Genomic DNA, 22,634 nt, shown 5'->3' with positions numbered 1-22,634 from the left:
CACACATAGGAGCCCATGTGGCTCTCCCCAGAAACCCACCAAGCTCTTCTTCACAAGGCATTTTGGGCAGGCAAGACGTGAAAAGAAGGATACATTCTAAAATGGGTGAAGGTCGGTGGATCTTCAGAGGAAATGTGACTGTGAACCGAGCTAGAAACTGCTGCATAACCACGGCATTGACACTTTGCACTTAGCACATTACAGCCGTGGTGGGTTTTGCTCTTGGCAATCACTGCTTAATTGAATCAACTGCCAGTGTAAGAGATTCAAATCATTATATATCAATATTATATGTTTAAAACCACTTAGATGAGCCTCGTGATTTGGGGTGTGGAAAATTAGATGAACCATTTAGAGAATGTGTTGAGCATGTGGATTCAGTATAATTAGCGCAAGTCCTCATAGTCGTTAGCTGTGTAAAAATGAGAAAGTCCCTGCAGTGTAATTCTGGCACAGATCCCCTCCTCCAGGGTTAGCATGACAACGCAAGTTACAGCACAGTCCCCGGGAGGATTACCCTCACTGCGGACGGGGACGCGGACACAGACACGGACGCGGGGCCCCAAGCTCAGTGGCCCCAGGCCATGTGCCCTTCTGCCCGAATAGCTCCAAGGTCAGGGCTTCTCCCCACTCCCTCAGGCTCAAGAGCTCACTAGTGATGAGGGAACAGAAGGCAAGCTGAGGACAAAGCAGAAGCTGACACCCCACAACTACCCCCCATGGGATATATGATACGTGACATTCCTCAGGCACTCCTGGCTGTCCTAAAGGAAAAACAAATAGTTAACTTATAGAGATCACAATCCTGCAAGACAGTCTCCCTCAGTTTACTTACAAAAGCCTTAGCAATAGCTTCCAGAAGGGAATGTAAATACAATTAAATGTCTTTATAACCTGCAGCCCATCGACAGATACTTAAAGTGGGCAGAATGTAATGCTCCAGAAAGTTCCAGGCTATCTTAATGTTAATGCCTTACTAGACGGGTAAACAACATTAACTTGACAACGGCAAGGCCTCAGGTATCTTGCAGGTCCTCTTTAGCATATGAAAGTTCTTTGGAAACCTCCCTTTTTCCTTACCTCCCCCAACCCCATAGTATATAATCAGCCACCCCTCACAACCCCAGGGCAGCAGCTCTTTCTGCCCACGGGTCCTGTCGCTGCGCTTTCATAAACCACCATTTTGCACCAAAGACATCTCAAGAATTCTTTCTTGGTAGTCGGCTCTGGACCCCACCCCAACTGAACCTCACTATATTCCAAAACCCCATCAAGTAGCATGACTCACAGAACTCAAGAAAGCACTATACAGTTGCCCCGTGAGCAACATGAGAGTTAGGGGCACCGACCCCCTGCACCATTCAAAATCCGCGTATAGCTTCTTTTTTTTTTTTTTAATTTTTATTTATTTATTTGACAGAGAGAGACACAGCGAGAGAGGGAACACAAGCAGGGGGAGTGGGAGAGGGAGAAGCAGGCTTCCCGCTGAGCAGGGAGCCCGATGTGGGGCTCAGTTCCCAGGACCCTGGGATCATGACCTGAGCCGAAGGCAGACGCTTAATGACTGAGCCACCCAAGCACCCCCGTGTATAACTCCAACTCCCCAATAACTACTAATAGCCTGCTGTTGACTGGAAGCTTTACTGGTAACATAAACAGTGGATTAACACATACTTCGTGTCTTAGGCGTATTATATACTGTGTTCTTACAGTAAAGTAAGCTAGAGATAAAAAAAAAATGTTGCTAAGAAAATCAAGAGAAAATACATTTACAAAATTGTACCACATTTATTGAAAAAACCCACATATAGGTGGACTGTGCAGCTCACACCCATGTTGTTCAAGGGTCAACTGTACTTACAATTACTGTGTCACTCTAAAGAATAGAAATCAGGACCAGTCAAATGAAGACATGCAGAGGAGAGTTCTCAGAGGGTCCCAAATGCAAAGCTTCCTGTCCTCAGGATGTATCTCCTTCCCAGCACATCGATACATAATTACCAACCAGGAAAACTCATTTGATCTTTGGTATCCAGTTTTTATTGAGGTTTCATTCCGTAGGCATGACTGATTGAATCACTGGCCACATGATTGTACTCCGTCTCCAGTCCCCTTCCTTTCCCTGCAGGTCAGGCTGATATCATGTGGCTCAGAGCCCCAACCCTTCTAATGACATGGTTGTTCTTTCTGGTGGGACCAGCCACTACCCTGGGTCATCTTGCTGGCAGAAACTCAGGTGTGGTTCCTGGGACCTGCCATGAATAACAAAGACATTCCTGTTATTTGGGAAATTCCAAGGATTTAGAGGTTACCTCCCAGGAACCAGGACAAAGACCAGCCCAAATTCTATATTATACACCAGCCCCCTGGAACCCTCTCCAAGTAACCCAAGGGAGCCACAGTTTCTATGTCTGTGTATCAGGGAGGTTCTGCAGTAGGAGAAGTCCAGAGAAGGGATATACCGCCTCTGAGAAATTCTCCTCAGAAGGTAAATACCTTCACTCACCTCAGTGACAGGTAAGTGACCATTTTAGTCATGTGCTCATCAGGGCTCCATAAAGACAGAAACAGCACTAGGCCTTTTAACAGAATTTACCATAGAGAATTGTTTCAACACTTTTTGGAGGACTGAAAAAGGCCACCAGGGAATGAGGCCGAGCAGGAGGTATAAACAAACCGCAGGGCTGGGACAACACAGGAAAGAGATTGGAGCTGTCGGAAGCTAGAAGCTCGGAGGAGGGGCACCACCCTGCCGGTGTTGGTGCCTCAGGGGCTCGGAGGGGAGGTTTAAGGAACAGGACTTCAGATCTCTGCAAAAGGGCTACGTACAGCTGGAGCTGGCCTGTCCATGCTGCCGCTAAGTGACTTGTTCTGGGAGCCCAGAGCCAACTGCTACTGTCAGGATGAAAGGCCTGCACTGGTTTGTGCCGACAGGAATAGCAAACAACGATCCTGCTCTTCTCTCCTCTGCCTTCCAGTCTCCCTCTCCTTCCTCCCCCTCTCCCTCTCCTCCCTCCCCCTCTCCCTCTCCTCCCTCCCTCTCCTCCTTCTCCCTCTCCCTCTCGTCCCTCTCCCTCTCCTCTCTTCCTCTCCTCCTTCTCCCTCTCCCTCTCCTCCCTCCCCCCTCCCTCTCCTCTCTCCCTCTCCTCCCTCCCCCTCTCCTCCTTCTCCCTCTCCTTCTCCCTCTCCTTCTCCCTCTCCTTCTCCTCCCTCCCCCTCTCCCTCTCCTCCCTCTCCAAGTGGTGGGCCAAACAGAGAGTTAGGGCAGGGGAGAGGGGTACAGAAGAGAGGTGTAACTTGCAGTGTCCCAATCCCAGCTCCACAAAGCAGGGTAGAGAAGGCTGCATTTGGAATAGATAAGATAATTGCTTAATAATAGCTACACATTGTAGGTGTTTAAAATATTTGGTTCTCTCAATTTAATGAGATTTGCATATAAAAAATCATCGGAGCCAGAGGCTCTATACCAAGGTGCCTGGTTACTTCCTAGTAGTTCTTAGAAGAGTTACTGCTCCATGAATTGACTGCCCCTCGATGGCTTTCTGGGGTCCAGCATCTATGTACAAACAACCCTAAGATGTAAACTCTGTGAAGCCAGGAATTTTGTCTGGTTTTGTTCACTGCTGTAGCTTCAGTGCCCAGAACGGTGAGGGATAAATTCAAATAGGCATTGAATTAATATCTCCAAGATTGAGATTGTCGTCTTAAGAGCCAAGTGAAAGTTCTAGCATTTAGGACTGTTGTTTTGCAAATATGACCTGTGATCATAGTTCAGAGTTATCGGGGGCCTCAATATCCGTGTGAGGTAAGCTCTCTAAGGCTATAAGGAATGGACCGGCATCTAGGTTACTTTGATTAATAGGGATTCATGATACATAAGGAGTGAAAGAAGGAAACAGGCCCAGTCATGTGTAGCCAAGCCTTACGGAGATTCAGGACACAGCACTACCCTAGGGACTCCGTTATCTGTGGCTCCCTCAGCATCAGGCATCCATTGCTCCCTGTGCTGATGTTTGTGTTACAGTAACTCCTTCCTCTCCCTTCTGCTTCTACTGTTCTTGACAGTCCCAAGCCACTTCTCTCCCCTTACCATTTGTCTACTCAAGCTTTTATTTGCCCCTTTATTTACGGTTTACGGTTATTCTCGGCTTCTCTTTTGCCCCTCATTCCTTGGAGTTTTTCTCCTTCTTTGTTACTGTCTTTGTCTCTTTTTCTGTACAGCTCACTCCCTAAGAGAAGACTCAGTGAGCTCAGGAAGGCGCCATCTAATAGATAGCGTAATTTTGGGCAGCGTTCTCCCACCAGCTCACCTCTTTGGCTGCTGACCACCTAGAGTCAGATGCCAACCCTGTGGCAGTCAGTTGCAGCAAGAGTGATGGTGCCATATAATGTAAAATGGAGGCCCATGCATACGAAATCCATCGACATCAGCTACCATCTTGGCTCTCATAAAAGGACCAAGTGTCTCATGTAGCTGGTCTAGTACAATGACACGACAGAGTCTAAATAGAGAGCTGAATTCTGAACTTCTAGTATTAAAAAGTTTTTTTTCTAATTAGAATGAAGGATAGATAAAACAATATCATAACTGTTAGATAAAATGATGCCTATAAAGAGTTATTATTTAGATAAGTAATTTGCATTCATAATGGATTTTGCTTATTTGAGTTGCTTTAAAAAACTATAGACTTTGTAAAAAAGAAAGACTAAAATCATGCTGGAAGAGTTTCTGTTTCAACACAGTTCTTGCTATTAGATAATCTCATATCACCTTCTGTAATCATCTTCTATTGATTTAAAAGGCCAAAAACATTTATATGACCATAGAGGTCTTGAGAAGGATGCGGGCAGAGTTCGGATAGCTACCTGGTGTCAGCTACATCCAGGTACATAGTGGCCGCCAGTGAATCACCACCTCATGGCTGGAGCAGAAAATCGATTTGAAACGAGCAGACATTGCACAATGCAGACTATGCAAGAGGGGCTACAACTAGTCGGTACTCAGATACGTGAACACACAATTGGCATTTGTCATGGCAAGTAGTATATTTTAGGGGAGCTTTCTCACTTTTGAGAGGTATCACATTTTTCAATCTAGCCGTATACATCACAATTAAGGTTAGGCTCCATGAGACAAGCAGCGGCTCGGATAAGATAAAAATGTACTTCTCCCATATGTAGAAGAAGTCGGAGGCAGGCAGTTCCAGGACTGGTGTGGTAGCTCCTCAACACTTTCAGGAACCCAGGCCCCTTCTTGCTTCTGTCCGTGTTGTCACTAAGATGTAGTCCTTCTCTTCATGGTCCAAGATGGTTGCCTGAGCTCCAGGCGTCAGTCTACAGACCAGGCAGGAGGATGCAGGAAGGGCACAAGCCATCCTTAAGGAGATTTCCCAGCAATGTCACGTATGTTCACCTACGTTTCATTGCCAAGAACTTAGTCATGGAGCTGCACCTAAGGTACTAAGCTAAGAGGAAAGCTGAGAATGCAGTCTAAGTTGTAGGCAGTAGGTCTTGCTCAAGGACAGTGTTCTGTTACTGTGGAGGAATGAAATAGTAATCAGAAGGCAAACTAGCAGCTTGCCCACCCTGGCTTTTCCATGGCAATTCTTTCTGTTCTTCCGTATCTACCACAACACACACTATAATAATAGTTACGAGAAGAATGTATCCCTATCAGAAGAGCCCCAGGAAGTTAAAAAAAAAAAAGAGTCAAGATTTATTTTCTCAGGTACTCATTCCTTGCCAGTGTTGACATTTAAGCTTTTCTCGGTTTTGTAATAATGTTTTTCAGTTTGTTAAGGCTTAATGTGTTCTTATTTGGTTTCAGTATATAAGAAGAGTCTTGGAGATGACATTAGTTCTGAAACATCTGGAGATTTCCGGAAGGCTCTGTTGACTTTGGCAGATGTAAGTTTTTATTTTATATTGCTTAGCTGCCCGATAAGCTGCATGCTCAATAATAATTTTTAGGGAGTTTAAAAATAACCAAATGGAGACAATGAGATTGCAGTTTTCCTCGTGAAATAATTTGTTCATCTTACATTTTCATTTCTGGACTCCAAAGAATATATCTTTCTTTGTCGGCATTTAAATTAAGTACGAAGCTTGATATAGAAAAACTATCTTCAGAAATGGGTATATCAGTCTCTGGATTAAAAAAAAAAAAAGACTTGCCAGAATAAAAGCAAACAAAAAAGACTTGCTGCAACTTTATCTCTGCCACCTTCGGAAGAGTTGCTAAACCATTCATCAGTGTATGACCAAATGAGGCCACACCTAGCTCTCTCTTCTTAGGAGGTTCATGACTTTATAATGAAGGAGGTAAGGTCAAGGGTGAGGTATCACCACTGATGTGTGTAGAGAGGAAGTGATTTCAGCCATATCTCACTGGCCTCTTTCAGCTGATTTACACAGCTCCTAATGTGTGAGAAAGTCCCAGCACTGGCCTCAGCCTGAGGGTAGAAACAGTAGTTGTCAAAGTGAGGCATGATGCCACAAGGAAACAATTTATCCTAATTACGTTTTCAGTTACCTCAGATGGTGAAAACCTTAAAGACTGAACCTACAAACCCAAATTTATGAGGCATTGGCACAAACATACTGTCCCAGAGGTTTCTGTGTATAAGTGCATGCCCATTTACACACACACACACACACACACACACACACACACACACGAGCACACAACAGCCCCGGGAAACAGTGAACAGTAGGGCTTCAGTGTTTAGAATAAAAAAAACCGCGCTCTCTGGGGCTCCTTTACTGCCTACTAGCTTTATGTGGACAAGCTATTTTAAGCCATTAAAACCTTTGTTTTCAGGGCGCCTGGGTGGCTCAGTGGTTAAGTGTCTGCCTTCAGCTCAGGTCATGATCCCAGGGTCCTGGGATCAAGCCCTGCATCGGGCTCCCTGCTCGGTGGGGAGCCTGCTTCTCCCTCTGCCTCTGTCACTCCCCCTGCTTGTGCTCTCTCTCTGTCTGTCAAATAAATAAAATCTTTAAAAAAAACAAAACCTTTGTTTTCACATCTGTAAAATTAAAATAATAATAGTACCAACCTCCGGGGGTGTTGTGAAGATTCAGAGAGAGAGTGGGCATGTGCAGTACTGAGAACATAAGACACGATTATTCGTAGCGGTACCAATGAGATGCGGCGTTTTCTTACTCGAGCAGAGCACACCACGAACCAGAACGAAAAGGCAAACTAGCAGCCACACTGAAAAGGAAAATAAAAGAAATCATGTGGAAATCAAACAGGCATACAGGACCTAATGTTTGAAAATGGGAATAAATGCGTTTTATAAATGTTACAGCCAAACATTTCATTCACCTAAAGTTCTCAAAATAATTCAGGCAATCTCCCTTTTCCTACCTCGCCTCTCTCTGTAATGGGCTGTGTGCACAAGCACTTGCACACACACACACACACGCACGCACGCACGCACGCTTCACCAAGAGCCCTCGGCATGAGAGCTGGTGGCAAGCTGCAAGGGTTTTGTGTTTTCATAGACCTTATTTTTAAGAGCATAAAAATCTTTTTAGATTTCCAGAGAAGTGGGGCAGAAAGTACAGAGAGCTCCCGTATGCCCCTCCCGGTGTCCCATTATTAATATCCTGCACGAGTGTGGCATAGGATAGCTGGTGAATGAACACTGACACATTATGATCAACCAGAGTCCACAGGGTCCATTAAGTTTCACTCATGGGTTTGGACAAATGTATAACATCATGCACCCACCATTACAGTATCACATAGAATAGTTTTACTGCCCTAAAATCCCTGTGCTCCAGCTCTTCATCCTTCTCTTCCTCCCTTCAGACCCCTGGCAATCACTGATCTTTTCACTGTCTCTATTGTTTTACCTTTTCCAGAATGTCATATGGTGGGAACTATACAGCACGTTGCCTCTTGGGACTGGCTTCTTATATTTGCTAAAATGCTAAGTGTCTCTCAGGACTTGATAGCTCTTTTCCTTTTCACCATTGAATATTAGTCCATGGTATGGTTATACACCAGTTTGTTTCACCCGTTGAAGGGCATCTTGGTTTCTTCCAAGTTTTGGCAATGAGGGACAAAAACTTCTAACATTCATGTACAGTTTTTGTGTGGGCTTACATTTTCAGCTCACTTGGGTGAATATCAAGGAGCACAATTGCCGGATGATGGTTAAAGTGTGGTTGGTTTTGTAAGAAGTGGCCAAACTCTCTTCCAAAGCGGCTGTATCAATTTGCATTCCCACCAGCAAGGAATGACAGTTCCCGGTGTTCCAAATCCCTGTCAGCACTTGGTGTTGTCAGGGTTTTGGATTTTAGCCATTCTAGTAGGTATGTCGTGGTATTTTATGGTTGTGTTTTCTTTTTTTAAATTTTCAGTTCCCTAATGACGCATGATATTGAGCATCTTTTCATGTGCTTTCTTGCCAACTGTTTATCCGATCTCTGTGCAGATCTCTTGCCCATTTTTTAATTAGGTTTTCATTGGTTTAAGTGAGTGTTAGGAGCTCTTTATATATTTTGGATATAAGTCCTGTCTTAGATATGTGTTTGCAAATATTTTTTCCCAGTCCGTGGCCTGTTTTTTCATCCCCTTAAGATCTTTGAGGAAGAAACTGAGGCTCAGAAAATTGTGTGATTTGCTAGAAATTTCATGGCTAGTGAGCAGCAGAGCCAGAACAGGAGCCCCGAGTGCCCAGCTCCTCTGTGCTTCATGGTCTCCACTGGAGAAAAACCTCTAAAATGCCCTGCTGATTGGAATACCGAGTGTTAGAATCTTCTGTCCTTAAAAGGATTGCCTTTGTTTTCATCTTCCCTGTGTAGGGCAGAAGAGATGAGAGTCTTAAAGTGGATGGGCAGCTGGCCAAAAAGGATGCCCAGGTCAGTAATAGAGCGAAGACAACATCTCCTGTAGCCATTCTCCCCCTCGACTGCCTTTTCATTCGTGTGGCACCAGAGGAGGCTGCCCTCTCCTGTCCTGTTGGGAGGAGAAGCCTGAAGGCTGGGCATTACCCACCCCTGGTTCTTTGCCTCCCCCCGTGCTGGTTCTTCTTCTTCTGTCTCCAGCCTCCCTGACTCTCAGGTTCCTAGTCCGCTAACAGTGAGAGACCCGGGTAAGAGATTATCTCCCTAACCTCTACTACCAAGTAAACCTCCCGCTCTTCTCGTTCCACCAACCCCCTGCCCAGAAAGAGAGAGAGAGAGAGAAAGAGAGAGATTGTGTCCATAATAACATTCTAAATCTTCCTTCTCATCCAATAGATTCTTTATAATGCTGGGGAGAACAGATGGGGCACAGATGAAGATAAATTCACCGAGATCCTGTGTTTAAGGAGTTTTCCTCAACTGAAACTGAGTACGCACTCACATTACAAACCTTTTTGCTTTGTCTTGCATTTGCAAATGTTTTGGGGTTTAGTATACAAAATTCTGGAAAGCGAAATTAAAAATTGCAAAGGCTGTTCCATTTGTATGTATAAACAATTCAGGAGAAAACATGGGGAGCTGTGTTCCAAGTCAAGGCGGAACTGACCCTACTCTTGTCTTCCCTGGAGGCTGAGTACATTAGCTAGTGAGTGACAAGTAACAGGTGGGAGAGGGACAACAGGGAGAAGAAAAAGGGGAGCCCTCTGGGGTGAGAGCAGAGAGGAATACTCCGGTGGTATGGGGGAGCCCGAAGGCAATGCCTCCAGCCCATCTCTCCCCTAGTTAGCCACTTTCCAGAGAAACCAGGCACGCTGGGTATCTGTTAATGTGTTAATAAGGATTAACGTTCAGCTCTTTCTGATTCGACAGTGAATGGGGGAAAGGCGGCATAGTTCTTTTGGTCAGATCAACTATTACATGGAACTGCTAAGCAGCCACCTCCTCACTCGTGTATCCCCCTGAACCTTTCTGGAAGCCACAGCACCCAGAAGCCCAGAACTCCGTTTACTGTGAGCCTCCAGCGGTGGCTCCCAAGTGCTGGTCGAGAGAGCAACCACAGTGCGTGACGAGGCTTATGCTGAGTTCACGGAAAAATGAGGAAACATGAGGATATCACCATGACTTTTTAATTCTGAGATTGCCCCTCCTTAATTTTGGCATTACATTGCACTTATTTTAGAAAATAATAGTAATAGTATATTATAGTTGCTTTATGAGTACCTTTATTTGAAGAATAAAAACTAAACAATGCTAGATTTCTCTCCAAAGGTTTTTCAAAATTTCCTAGGGAAAAATTTACTTGGCTTACAAAGTATGCCGCTGTACTTGGTGACCTATAGGTTTTGCTTTGGGACAAAAACTGATCAAGACATTACCTCTGGTAAGCGTGGGTAGGCCATGCTGCTTTAGGGAATGATTTACTCAGCAGAAAGAAATCTGCATAATTAAGATTTCTTTAGCAGATAAAACATATTTGACTAATGACCACACTATTTTTCCCAGGTGATGCTATAATTTAAAAGTAGCCCACCTTACTAGATAAATTATTTTTAATTTAACCTTTCGAGCTATTTTAAATTCCACCAACCTGGGAAGGGGGAAGGGAGGAGAGAGACAGATCATTGAAGAAAATGGCCTATGAGGTTTAGGGGCTTTTTTATTTTTATTTTTTTTATCTTATTTATTTATTTGAGAGAAAGAGAGGGAGAGAGAACGCAAACAGGGGGGAGGGGCGGAGGGAGAGAGAAGCAGACTCCCCGCTGAGCAGGGAGCCTGATGTGGGACTCCATCCGAGGAGCCCGGGATCATGACCTGAGCCGAAGGCAGAGGCTTAACCGACTGAGCCACCCAGGTGCCCCGAGGTTTAGGTTTTATTGTAGATAATTAAAAAAAACAAAAACTTCCATGCTCAAATTTTGATGGTTTAAAGAGGAGTTTTTGAGTTTGACACTTAACTTGATTTGCTGCATATCAAATAAAAAACTGGAATATATTCAAGTTGTGGTCAACTGGGATGCCTTAAATATTTTTTGTGGTGCTGCTTTTTAGCATTTGACGAATACAGAAATATTAGCCAGAAGGACATTGAGGACAGCATAAAAGGAGAATTGTCTGGGCATTTTGAAGACCTACTTCTGGCCATAGGTAAGCCCTTCAGTGCTTGTAACCTGAGTTACTTTGCACTTGTTTTAAATCAATGGGAAGGTTCACTCCTTCCCTGTAAGAAGGCTGACCCATCCATCCTTATGCTCCCATAGCCCCTGGCACCGTCCCCGGGGCACACAGTGTGCTCCACAAATACCGTTAAGTGGATGCATGAAGAAGTTATCTTTTGAGGTTTTACTTTGCCTTTTAACTTTGTATTGGTTTGTCACCAGGCGTGGATTAGTAAACTCCTGGAGAGATGAAAATATTACATTTCTATTGGCATTTTTATTGAGGCTTGTTGAAAACGGAGTAATTGAGTAATTTACTAAATTTAGTAATTGACCCTATGTGGTTATTATGGGAAGATATCCATAGACTCCCAAAGCTGAGCCCAGGTCGGAACTCTAGGTCTCCTCCCTCTTGGCCAAGCCAACCAGGAGTATGGAACAGAAAGTCAGGCACAGACCAAAGCTGGTCCTGGAGACATGTGGATTAAAAAGCAGACACAAACACCGTTATGTAAGCAGATCAGTCCCCCCCAGGAGGTCTCTGCAGTCTGCAGGCCCAAGTTCTTTATCAGCAGAGATGCTAGAAATGGAGCAAAGGTACACCCTGGGGAGTTATCGATGTAAGCGTAGGTGTTGGTGTGTCTGGGATCAGGAGATGAGTCAGCTGCTGTGGGAGCTTCTTTGGCAGGTAATTATATTTTCCCCCTGACTAAAGAGAATGACTGTGCTTAAGTTCCGTGCGAATCAAGACTTGATAAGCCTTTGAAAGTCAGGTGAAGCATTCACCTCTCCATCGTAAATAAAGGCTAGTAGTGACCAGGGGGTAGAGTGGTATGGTTACTCAAAGAATCTTTTAAAAAAAACATATTACTGTAGATTAACTCAATTTCTATTCAATGAAACTGAACGTTACTTTGCTTTTTATAATAGTTCACTGTGCCAGAAACGTGCCTGCCTTTTTAGCTGAAAGACTGTATCAGGCTTTAAAGGTAGGTCTGGAAATTTCATATACATTCTTAGTCTCTCTCCAGGAGAATATAAAAAAATACTGCATCATACTGATGGAATTTCATGTCCCTTCCCTCCTTGGAGGAGTCCTCGTTTTGTCTTAGAGGTTGGTAGTGAGTATCCTAATCATTCTAGAGATAGGTACAGCAAAGCGTTGACTAAATTATCTTCCCCACATCACAGTTAGTGGAGGCAGTGAACCTTGGTTTAGAACACCAAACCTCAAGCCTGACCCATAAGGCCCAGTGGCCTCTTAAAATAAACCGAGTCGAGTCAGCAGCCTTTCGTGCTATAGAAACCCTGCGCTTTCTTGTCTGTTGCTGCTGCTAGACAGTGAGATCCTTGAGTACAGGTGTTTTTCTTGCTCTATTCTATCTTCAGGCCTTGCCCTGAGCCGGGCACATGAGAAGATGTGTACTTCAGTCTCTCTCCTGGACATTTCCTATGGAGGTCCACGTGTGCCTTCAAAGTTATGTCCAAAGTGAACACATCCTGTCTGTCACCTCACCCCCCACCCAAGGCTGCTCCTTGTCCCATGTTCAGTCACCTCAGTGGGTAGCCCCAACAGGAGCTAGCCCTGCCCGACTCTCTGAAGTTATACCGTTCCCCGCCCCGCCCCCCATCCTTGCCCTCTATGCCTCAGCCACCTTGGCCTTCTTTCTGTCCTTGACTATGCTGAGTGTCATCCCACACCAGAGTCTTTGCGTTTGTTGCCCTCTCTGCCTGGAATGGACCTCCTCCAGATCGACCTATGGCTGGCTCCTTCTCATCTCTCAGGTCGCCTCCTGAGAGAGGTCTTTCCTGACTAAACAGGTCGATTGGATTCCTTTCAGTCACACTCCATTCCATAATTTTTATCACTGTTTACATAAACAATGTGTTAATTTTCTCTCCTGTCCATCTCCATCCATTAAAACGTGAACTCCATGCGAACAGCGCTATAATCCGTGCTGTTCGCTACTGTATGCACAGTGCATATCTGGCATGTAGTAGATTTCTTTCTCTGGTTCATTATTTCGGCCCCAGGTCAAATACCACTTTCTCAGGCACACCCTTCCTAACCCTTGATCTATTTTAGGCTCTCCTTATATATACTCCCATAGTACCCAGTATTTCCCATATGTTGGATTACATAGTATATCCTTTACAAAATTGAACGCTTAACAGGGCTATCTCATCTCTGTTTTCAGCATTTGGCATGGTGATGGCACAGAGTAAGTGCTCAATAAATATTTCTCGAATATATGAATGATGAAGTTTGATGACAAATGAGTGAAGAAGAGTCACTGTGGTTGAATATTTTGTGCACCATTATCTGTTTCCCATAGATATAGATCTATATGTTGTCTTGTGACCAGTGAGATTTGTATTGTGGACACCTGTATTCTTAACAGGGTGCTGGAACCGACGAGTTTACTCTGAACCGAATAATGGTGTCCAGATCAGAAATAGACCTTCTGGACATTCGAGCAGAGTTTAAGAAGCATCATGGCTATTCCCTATATTCGGCAATTAAAGTAAGTCTCCTCTTAAAAATAGCAAAACCCATTTTGTCTTTTCTACTCATCCTCTTTCCTGTATAATCCTTAAAACATAGAGATATGTGACTGAGTTTTCTCTCTCCCTGTCAATGCATAAATGTGTTTTCTGAGTTTAAAATAGTGATAACAAAATGTCTCCTAAAGAGAGTGATTAATTTTAGCTCTAAAATTCCAGGCACATAATAGACACTCAAAATTTTTTTTTTTAGGTTTAGTGGCCATGAATTGTTCTTCTTTTGTGAATTGTACATGCAAGTTGTTTACCTGTTTTTGATATTACAGTACTTTTATTTATTTCAGCTTTTCTTTATGAGAATAGAAGGAAAGAAAAATACATGTTTTAAATTTCCTATTTTTACCTGAAGTCTAGTTGACATACAATGTCACATTAGTTTCAGGCATAGCTAAATTTCCTCTTGTTTTTCTCAAAATATAGATAGCATGGTTCTGTACTTTGGAGCTCTTCTCATTTCAGTTTATAGGAACCTTCTCATTCTTCTTTTAACAGCTGCGTATCATTCCATTATTTATATATTTGCACCCACCGTTTCAATAGATGTTTCCAATTTCTTGCTATTATAAACAGTGTTGTGATACGCATACACAATTCCATAAAGTACAAGTATATCTAAGGGATAAGTGTATCTAAGGGATAAGTTGGTAGGATTGCTGAGGCAGATGTAAATACATTTGTAATCTTGGTAAATATTACCAATGAACTCCATTTGCATGTCAATTAATCAACTAGATTCATTCACCAAAACCAATCCTTGTTTTCTTTGAACCAGAGCTTTTGTTTTTACATTAAACCTTTGCGGGAGGAGATGCATGCTTAAGTTGAAATTGGGAACTTACTCAAAAAGGCAGCTCTCAGACTGTGCCTGGGGCTTAGCGAGGATTTCATCAGCTCACGCTCAATGAAATTTGAATCGATTCTGACACATTGCAATAGTTTCAATCAACACAGGTAGATTTAATAACATTAACCATATTGTACTTACTAAGGCAGGAAAGTAGACTCACACATTTTATAAAGATTGCCAGTAACAAGGTTGAAACATGAGGCCTTCAGCTCACCCTCAGCAAACTAGAAAATTAAATTAACCATTAGTTCTCGCTCCCCAGTGGCTGGCTAATTGAGGCTTATTATATTAGGACACATCTAAGCTATGCGTACCCTGATAGAAAAGAAAAATCCATTGCTAAACAATTCAGTTTGTAATTTAAAATTACATGAGGTTTCTTCATTTCTATCACCTAATGTGCATGTTTTAAAAATGAAATGTTAAGGTTGGATCAGGGGAAAAAATAGAGAGCTTGAACTAGATCAGTAAGCGTGAGACAGATTAAAAAGGAGGTCCAAGACCTATTTCACCAATCCCAGGCTCGGATAGACTCACAGGTGAACTTCACCAAACTTTCAAAGAACAGATATTCCTATCCTATACAAGGTGGACCAGAATATAGGAAAAATGAAACCTGCCTAGTTAATTTTATGATTTTAGTATAATCTTGATTCCAAAGACAGAGGATAAAGAAAATTACAAAATCACTTCACTTATGAACATAGCAAAGAGTAAAATATTGACTGAATATAGCCGTTTATTAAAAAAATAACACATCAAAATCAAGTGAGGTTTAACCCAGGAATAAAAGGATGGCTCAACATCAGAAAAGTAATTAAAGTGATTTCCCACATTCCACACATATAAAAGATAATTATATAATTATTTCAGTCTTTGTAGAAAAAGCTTTTGAAAAGGATCAATACATATTTATGATAAAAAACATTTCACCAAATTAAGAATAGAAGCAAACCTCCTTAAATTGATAAAGCTTACATACCAGCATATTATAGCAAATACATATTTATACTCAGTGGAGAAACTTTAGATGCAGTTCCTTTGAGATAGGGATCAGAACAATAATGCTCCCAACATACTGATAAATATTATACTATACTACTACTAATATACCTTAATACTATCTTACAGAGGACTAGGGGTCCTGGATAGTACTGGAAAGGAAGAAAAAAAAAATGTGTAAAGATTGAACCAGAAGAGTCGAAGCTTTCATTATTTTCAGTAATTACAATCATCTTTTTAGAAAATCAACAGGGATTATAAATTATCATCAGTAATAAAAATTCATCAATGTTGCCAGATAAAGATCAACCTGTAAAAATTAATAGTATTTCTTACACTATATAATCAAAATTAAGATACCATTCATAATAGAAATGAAAAACTATAAATTATCCAGGAATTCACTTGACCAAGACGACATAACTCTATGGAGAAGACTTTAAGACTGTTATAAACACCATAACATATGTCAATAAATGGAGAGAGAGTTTATGCACTTGTGTTATGTGATAGGATACTATAAAGATGTCAGTTGTTCCTCAAAGTAAGCTATAAATCATGTGATTTATTTCAATCAACATTCCAGCTGGATTTCTTTGAGGAACTTGATTAAGTTACTTTAACATTTATATGAAGGAATGAAGATTCATGACTAATCAACCTTAAATACGAAGAATAAAGATAGGGAAAGGGCTAGTCCTACTAGAGACTGACATAATACAAAGCAATTATTAATTGTTTTAAGTGTAGTTTTGGAATAAGAACAGACGAATGACTCAGTGGAACAGAATAGAGACCTCAGAGACAAATCCAATTGTTTGTGGAAACTCATAGGCTAGAGGGGGCACCATAAATCTGTAGGGAAGGACAGATTATTTAGTAAAAATGTATTGGGAAACCTGGTTGACTCTATAGCAAAAAATACAACTGGATCCTACCCAACACCACATTACCAGTAAACTGGAGATGAACTAAAAACCAAAATATAAAAGATAAAATTATAAAGCTAATCCAAGAAAATACAAGAATTACCTTTGTGACCTAGAAGCAGGGAAAAAATTTTTAAACAACAAAATCACAAACCACATTGCAAAAAACAACAAGCAAACAAACAAATGTACATTATTAAGTATAACATATTAAATAATCTCATTACATTTTCAGTACTGATGAATAGGATCTTTTTGATCCTTAAATTTCCATAATTCAGGAATTATGTATATCACCTGACCTTTGGTTCTGTCTTCCTCTTCCTTCTACCTATAGTTGAGACATTTCTCTGTTCATTAACACCTTTCTCAGGTGATGACTGGGGGGAGGAAGAGGGGAGGGAGAAGGTAGGTGAAAAAAAATGTGCCTCTCTTATTACTTAATAGTAAGATATTAATACAAAATTTGGATGAAATTACATTTTCTTGGTAGTTTTCACTGAGCAAACAAATTAAGTAGCTATTTAATAAATAGTACAATTCCAGGGTCTTTAATGGAAAACATAGTAGCCATCCTCAATTCTTAGTCTGTGTGGAGATTTGAGGTGAACATAAATAAAACAATTAGAAGAAGATAATATGAAACAGCATACAATTAAGTACTAGATTGTGCAGTACAGAGGATACTAATCTAGGAATTAAGAGTAAAGAAGTTTGGGATTAGATAGGGAATGTTTTTTGGGGAAAATGGGTCTTGAACCTGCCTTTCAGGTTTTTTTTTTTTTTTTCAGATTTTATTTATTTATTTGACAGAGAGAGACACAGCGAGAGAGGGAACACAAGCAGGGGGAGTGGGAGAGGGAGAAGCAGGCTTCCCGCCGAGCAGGGAGCCAGATGCCAGACGCGGGGCTCGATCCCAGGACCCTGGGATCATGACCTGAGCTGAAGGCAGACGTCTAATGACTGAGCCACCCTGCCTTTCAGGTTTAATAAGCTTGTGTTGAGTGCCTCCTGTGGGCAGGTTCTATGTTGCTCAACAGGGACTCGAATGCTTCAGGAAGGTGCGTATGGTAAGGAAAGGAGGGAAAGAAACAGTAAGGCACTTGATCGATTAGGGGGTCTGCCTTGGGGAATATTGAAAAACAAAATGCGAGTGGTGAGATGAATTTAGCTGAAAGAGAGTTTTGAGATCACAGAATTTGTATTTCATTCATTCAATTAAAAATATTTACTGAATGCATATTATGTGCCTGGCTCAGAGTTACAATTACAAGCAAAGGGGAAAAAACAGTTTCCTGCCCTTATGGAATTACAAATAAATGTAAAATTACAACTATGTTAAATGTAAAGGAAAGAGATATTGTGCTGTAAGACCATATGGTAGGAGGATTTGACCTATAGGAAAAGCTTCTATGAGGAAGTTATGATTCAGATCTGAAAAAGAATAGACAAGGATTGTGGTGTCGGAGAGTCAGTAGAGCATTCTAACAAAAGGAAAAGGAATTACAAGTGGAAAGACCTCATGGTAAGGAAATATGATGAAAAATAAGGCCGGAGGGACCAGATCACCCAGGACCATTTTGGCAGTTTTAAGGATTTTGTCTTTTGCCCAGAAACATTGGAGAGTTTTCATTTTAAGTGCATAGTGTCATGATCAGAAGTACATTTTAAAAAGATCCCTGTGACCACAGGGAATGAATTGGACATAAGAAAGGAGAGATTTGGGGGTGCTGAGTTGTTTTATTAGTCATACTGGAGCTGCTTATGACTGGGTAATGAGAAGTACTAATGCAAAGAGAGCAAAGAACAAAGACTCAAAAGATATTTAGGAATTAAAACTTGGGGGAGGGTATGTGCTATGGTGAGCACTATGAATTGTGTAGGACTGTTGAATCACAGACCTGTACCTCTGAAACAAATAACACATTATATGTTAAAAAAAAAAAAGAAGAAGATAGTAGGAAGGGAAAAATGAAGGGGGGTGGGATTCGGAGGGGGAGACGAACCATGAGAGACCATGGACTCTGAGAAACAAACTGAGGGTTCTAGAGGGGAGAGGGTGGGGGGATGGGTTAGCCTGGTGATGGGTATTAAAGAGTGTGGGTATTGAATGGAGCACTGGGTGTTATATGCAAACAATGAATCATGGAACACTACATCAAAAACTAATGATGTAATGTATGAGATTAACATAACATAATAAAATAAAATAAAATAAAAAATCCAGTTAACAAAACAAAACAAAAAAACCTTGGGGACTTGATGTGATATCCTGCTGTAAGGAACAAGAAAGAAAAGGTATCAAGGATGATTCCCAGGTTTCTAACTTTGGATCAGATAGTGGTGCCATTCTCTGCAAGGTCAGGCTTTAGGTTTTTGTTTTTGTTTTCTTTTTCTTTTTTTGGGAGTAGGAGAGAAAGTTCATGAGTTTGGTTTTGCACTCTTTGAGTTAGAGATGTCTTCGAAACATGTAAGTAGAATTGTCAGGTCAGTAGCTAGTGGTATGAGATATATTTTCAGAGTCAGTTACGTTACTGAATAGTTGGACATGAATGAAAATCTAAGGAGAAAAACATAGATTGAGAAGAGAAGAAAGCTTAGAATTGAGATTTAAGCATTACTGACAATTAATGGCTGGATAGCTGAGGATGAGCCTGCAAAAAAGACAAAGGTAAGGAAGCCAGAGAAGAAGAAGAAAAAGCCAGGACTACTTACAGGAAAAGTAAGGGCTTGATGGACATGGTGGCCCTTGGACTTGATTTACAATGCAATAAGAATGAACACCTTGGAGATACAGTTGATGAATCTAGAACCAAGGAAACTAGAGACAAGAGATGTGAGCCTAGAGTAGATTCGTCATGGTCAGAATGGAAAAAGGAATAACTTAAAGAACACTGCAAAGAAATAATTGGCAGGATGGATTAAATGTAGAGGATAAAAGATGGGATCAAAGTTGAGAGAAGAGAGGATCGCTGGTAGCACTGTGAAAACTACACCAGCAGAGCCAGTTAGTCTCTTGAGAACAATTAATGTAGCCTCATTAGGAAGATGTAATTTATGTTCAAAGGTTCTGAAAATACATTAGTTTTTTTGTGATGGTAAAATTTCTAAAATGCCATATAAATAGAATAGCTATTTTACGAGAAGGCATAAAGGTATGGAGGTAGGAGAAAGGATGGACTTTGTTTAGCGTCAACAGTAGATCAGAATTTATATTTAGCTCCGTTAAGCTACTTGGATGTATTTTCTTGCCTAACTGATAGAACCGCAAAAAATTGTTTACAACTTGGTCAGAGATAGCTAAAAGGGAGCTATTTTCATACACAGCTAGAGCATCATTGGCTTATCAGCAGTTCCAGAGATTATTACATACCACAGAGCAAGACTTAGAAAAACCAATAGAGGAAGAACTACAATCTGTATAAAACAAGAGAATGTGTATTAATGCCTGTTGTATCTCATTATGAAAGCAATGCATAACCTCTTCTCTAAATGACCCTTCTTCATTGTGTCCTTTGCATTACTGCTAACTCTCATATTTATCCTGATGTGAAACTTAAGTGATAAGAAGTGCTCAATCTTTGAGTTGCCTTGAATAAAACAAGAATAATGTGAGGATATTAGGCAGTCTAGATTAAAAGCAAGTTTTCCCTCCAATGTTATGTAAAAGTTTTACCTGTTTTGCAAACATGGTATCTCTTTTTTTTTTTTTTAAGATTTTATTTATTTATTTGAGAGAGAGAATGAGATAGAGAGAGCATGAGAGGGGGGAGGGTCAGAGGGAGAAGCAGACTCCCTGCTGAGCAGGGAGCCCGATGCGGGACTTGATCCCAGGACTCCAGGATCATGACCCAAGCCGAAGGCAGTCGCCCAACCAACTGAGCCACCCAGGTGCCCCCAAACATGGTATCTTTTTACATTAGGCCTCAATCTCACATGGTGACTGTTCTGAACCATGCTGTTTTTTGCCTAGCTTAGAGGAAAGGAACTGAATGTTGTTTGTTTCAGTTTCTTAAGTCAGGCAGTATGTATGGTGTTAAGGCACCAGGCTATCTGGCTTTGAATCCTACCTCTGTTGCTTATTCTCTGTATGATTTGGAGCAAGTTTCCTAACCTCTGTTTTTCTCATTTCTCATTAAATGGACATACTTAGGGTACCTTCTGTGTAGAGTTATAAGGCTTGTAAGACTAAAGTAGTTCACCCTTAGAAGAGCAAGTGTTTGGGGCGCCTGGGTGTCTCAGTTGGTTAAGCGACTGCCTTCGGCTCAGGTCATGATCCTGGAGTCCCTGGATCGAGTCCCACATCGGGCTCCCTGCTCGGCAGGGAGTCTGCTTCTCCCTCTGACCCTCCCCCCTCTCATGTGCTCTCTCTCATTCTCTCTCTCTCAAATAAAAAAAAAAAAAAGAGCAAGTGTTTGATGAATATTAATGTAATATTATTAAAATTATCATTTTAAAAGTTTTGTTAGGAAAGTAATATTATGTAATGTTATGTAATTGATGCAGTCTTATTTTCTTAAACCCAAATTGAAATTTAATTGCGATGAATCAGGAAGAATTTCAACATTATGTATTGTAAAGAAGATGCTAGTCTGGAAAATAATTACACTCAGGTATGAATGAATAATGGAATTACAGGTACATTTTACTAAATGATCCAGGTCATGAATCTCACCCCAGTGAATCTCCTAGAGCTGTGGGATTTGATTCAGTTTTGGTCCCCTCATTATTTATGCTACATCTGTCCTTTTCTCCTATTCCTTACAGTCGGATACTTCTGGAGACTATGAAATCACACTCTTAAAGATCTGTGGAGGAGATGACTGAGTCAAGAACATAATCTCCAAAGGTCGCTGCGCCCATGATGGGCCTTTCCAACAGCTCTGCTTACTCCTTTCTCAGAGTCTTTAAAATTACAAGCAAGTGTAAACAGCAAACTGTTTTCCTAACAGACATTTTCATCATTCCATAATAACAACAAAAAGTGATTATAGTAGAGCATCTCAGCATCATGTAGTAATTCATAAATGAAACTTTTAAATGGTATGAAGGATCTGCTAATACAAGTTATTTTTCTGCTTAGGAAGTGAGAATCTTTGTAGAATTCTAACACATTAAATGTGTAATCAGTCAATAAAAGTTGTTGCCTTTGTGAAAGGAAATTTGTCTATTTTCAGCATATGCCAACATTGTTTTGCGCCTGGTTGCCAAAATCAATGATATTTTAAAACACATTTTTGTTATAAAAGCTGTTGCTGCTTTAATTTATCTATTACCTTATTAATCACATTTATTTTTAAGAAAAGAATAGAATGAAGCCGTGTGTAATCCTGGCCTGCTCTTTCTAGCTGTGATCACGCCCCAGGGGTGGCATTGTGGGAGAAGTAACTCAGGCCTCCGAAGCCATCTGCTGAACTATGAATCTAACCACTTCCTGTCAGAACGGCAAGCACGAATTGTGGTCGTTTCATGCTAAATTCTACTTTCCCAGAATGGGTATGTAGAATCAATTCTAAAGGGTGCTTTTCCTCTAAAATAAGTTTGCAAAACGATGCATTTGAAAAAATCCCTCATGTTATCTTTGCCGGCAACCTAGAATGAAATATCTTGACTAATATGAAACATATAAGGTTAACACTGTCCAGTTAGAGTTATTAGGCAGGACTTGAATAGAAATGACAAACGTGTGAGCCATAGAAACAGGGATGTAGGAATCCAGAGCTTTTAATCAATGCATTCCACTGCCAAACATCCTGAGATTTTTCAGGACAGACAAATTATTTCTTGCTCTGGTGTTTCCAAAATGCGTACAGGAAGAAAAGCACCAGGATTTAGAGTCCAACATACCTGGGTTTGACTTCCTGCCCTACCATTTCCTCATTCTGTGACCCTGGGAACTACCAAAGCCTGCTCAACTGAAGCTTTCTCATCTGTAAAATGGTGATAATTATAGCACCTATCTTTCCCCTGGGGTTTTTTAAAGATTAAGTAAGATAATGCCTTCAAAGCACTTAGCCCTGTGCCTGGACAGGGTAGGTGTTCAATTACCATGTTATTATGACCGCCAGGCAACATCAAAATGATCGCGATAGCATTGCAACTGTTCTTCAGCAGGCTTCGGTTCACCTACCACATGCCAAGCTCTGTGCTAAGTACATATTGGATACACCAAGGGGACTGAGACTCATTTGCTTTTGCCGAAGAGCTTAAAGTCTGTTT

The 22,634-nt window shown here is 41.3% G+C and overlaps 1 protein-coding gene across 1 annotated transcript in view; it reads left to right on the top strand.

Moving 5' to 3' along the window:
- Nucleotides 1-21,577, top strand: part of ANXA3 (annexin A3) — a 51,405-nt gene extending 29,828 nt beyond the window's left edge. Inside the window, exons 7-13 of the mRNA XM_021702325.2 lie at nt 5,828-5,907; nt 8,815-8,871; nt 9,253-9,346; nt 10,966-11,061; nt 12,003-12,061; nt 13,475-13,597; nt 21,183-21,577. Of these exons, the coding sequence (XP_021558000.1) occupies nt 5,828-5,907; nt 8,815-8,871; nt 9,253-9,346; nt 10,966-11,061; nt 12,003-12,061; nt 13,475-13,597; nt 21,183-21,242 (569 nt within the window). The 3' untranslated portion in view covers nt 21,243-21,577. The remainder of the gene's footprint in view (nt 1-5,827; nt 5,908-8,814; nt 8,872-9,252; nt 9,347-10,965; nt 11,062-12,002; nt 12,062-13,474; nt 13,598-21,182) is intronic.
- Nucleotides 21,578-22,634: the final 1,057 nt, after the last annotated feature.

Source organism: Neomonachus schauinslandi, chromosome 2, assembly GCF_002201575.2.
Source record: "Neomonachus schauinslandi chromosome 2, ASM220157v2, whole genome shotgun sequence".
Lineage (NCBI taxonomy): Eukaryota > Metazoa > Chordata > Mammalia > Carnivora > Phocidae > Neomonachus > Neomonachus schauinslandi.
Note: the sequence above shows the minus strand (reverse complement) of the source record. Positions and strands in the feature narration are given on the sequence as shown.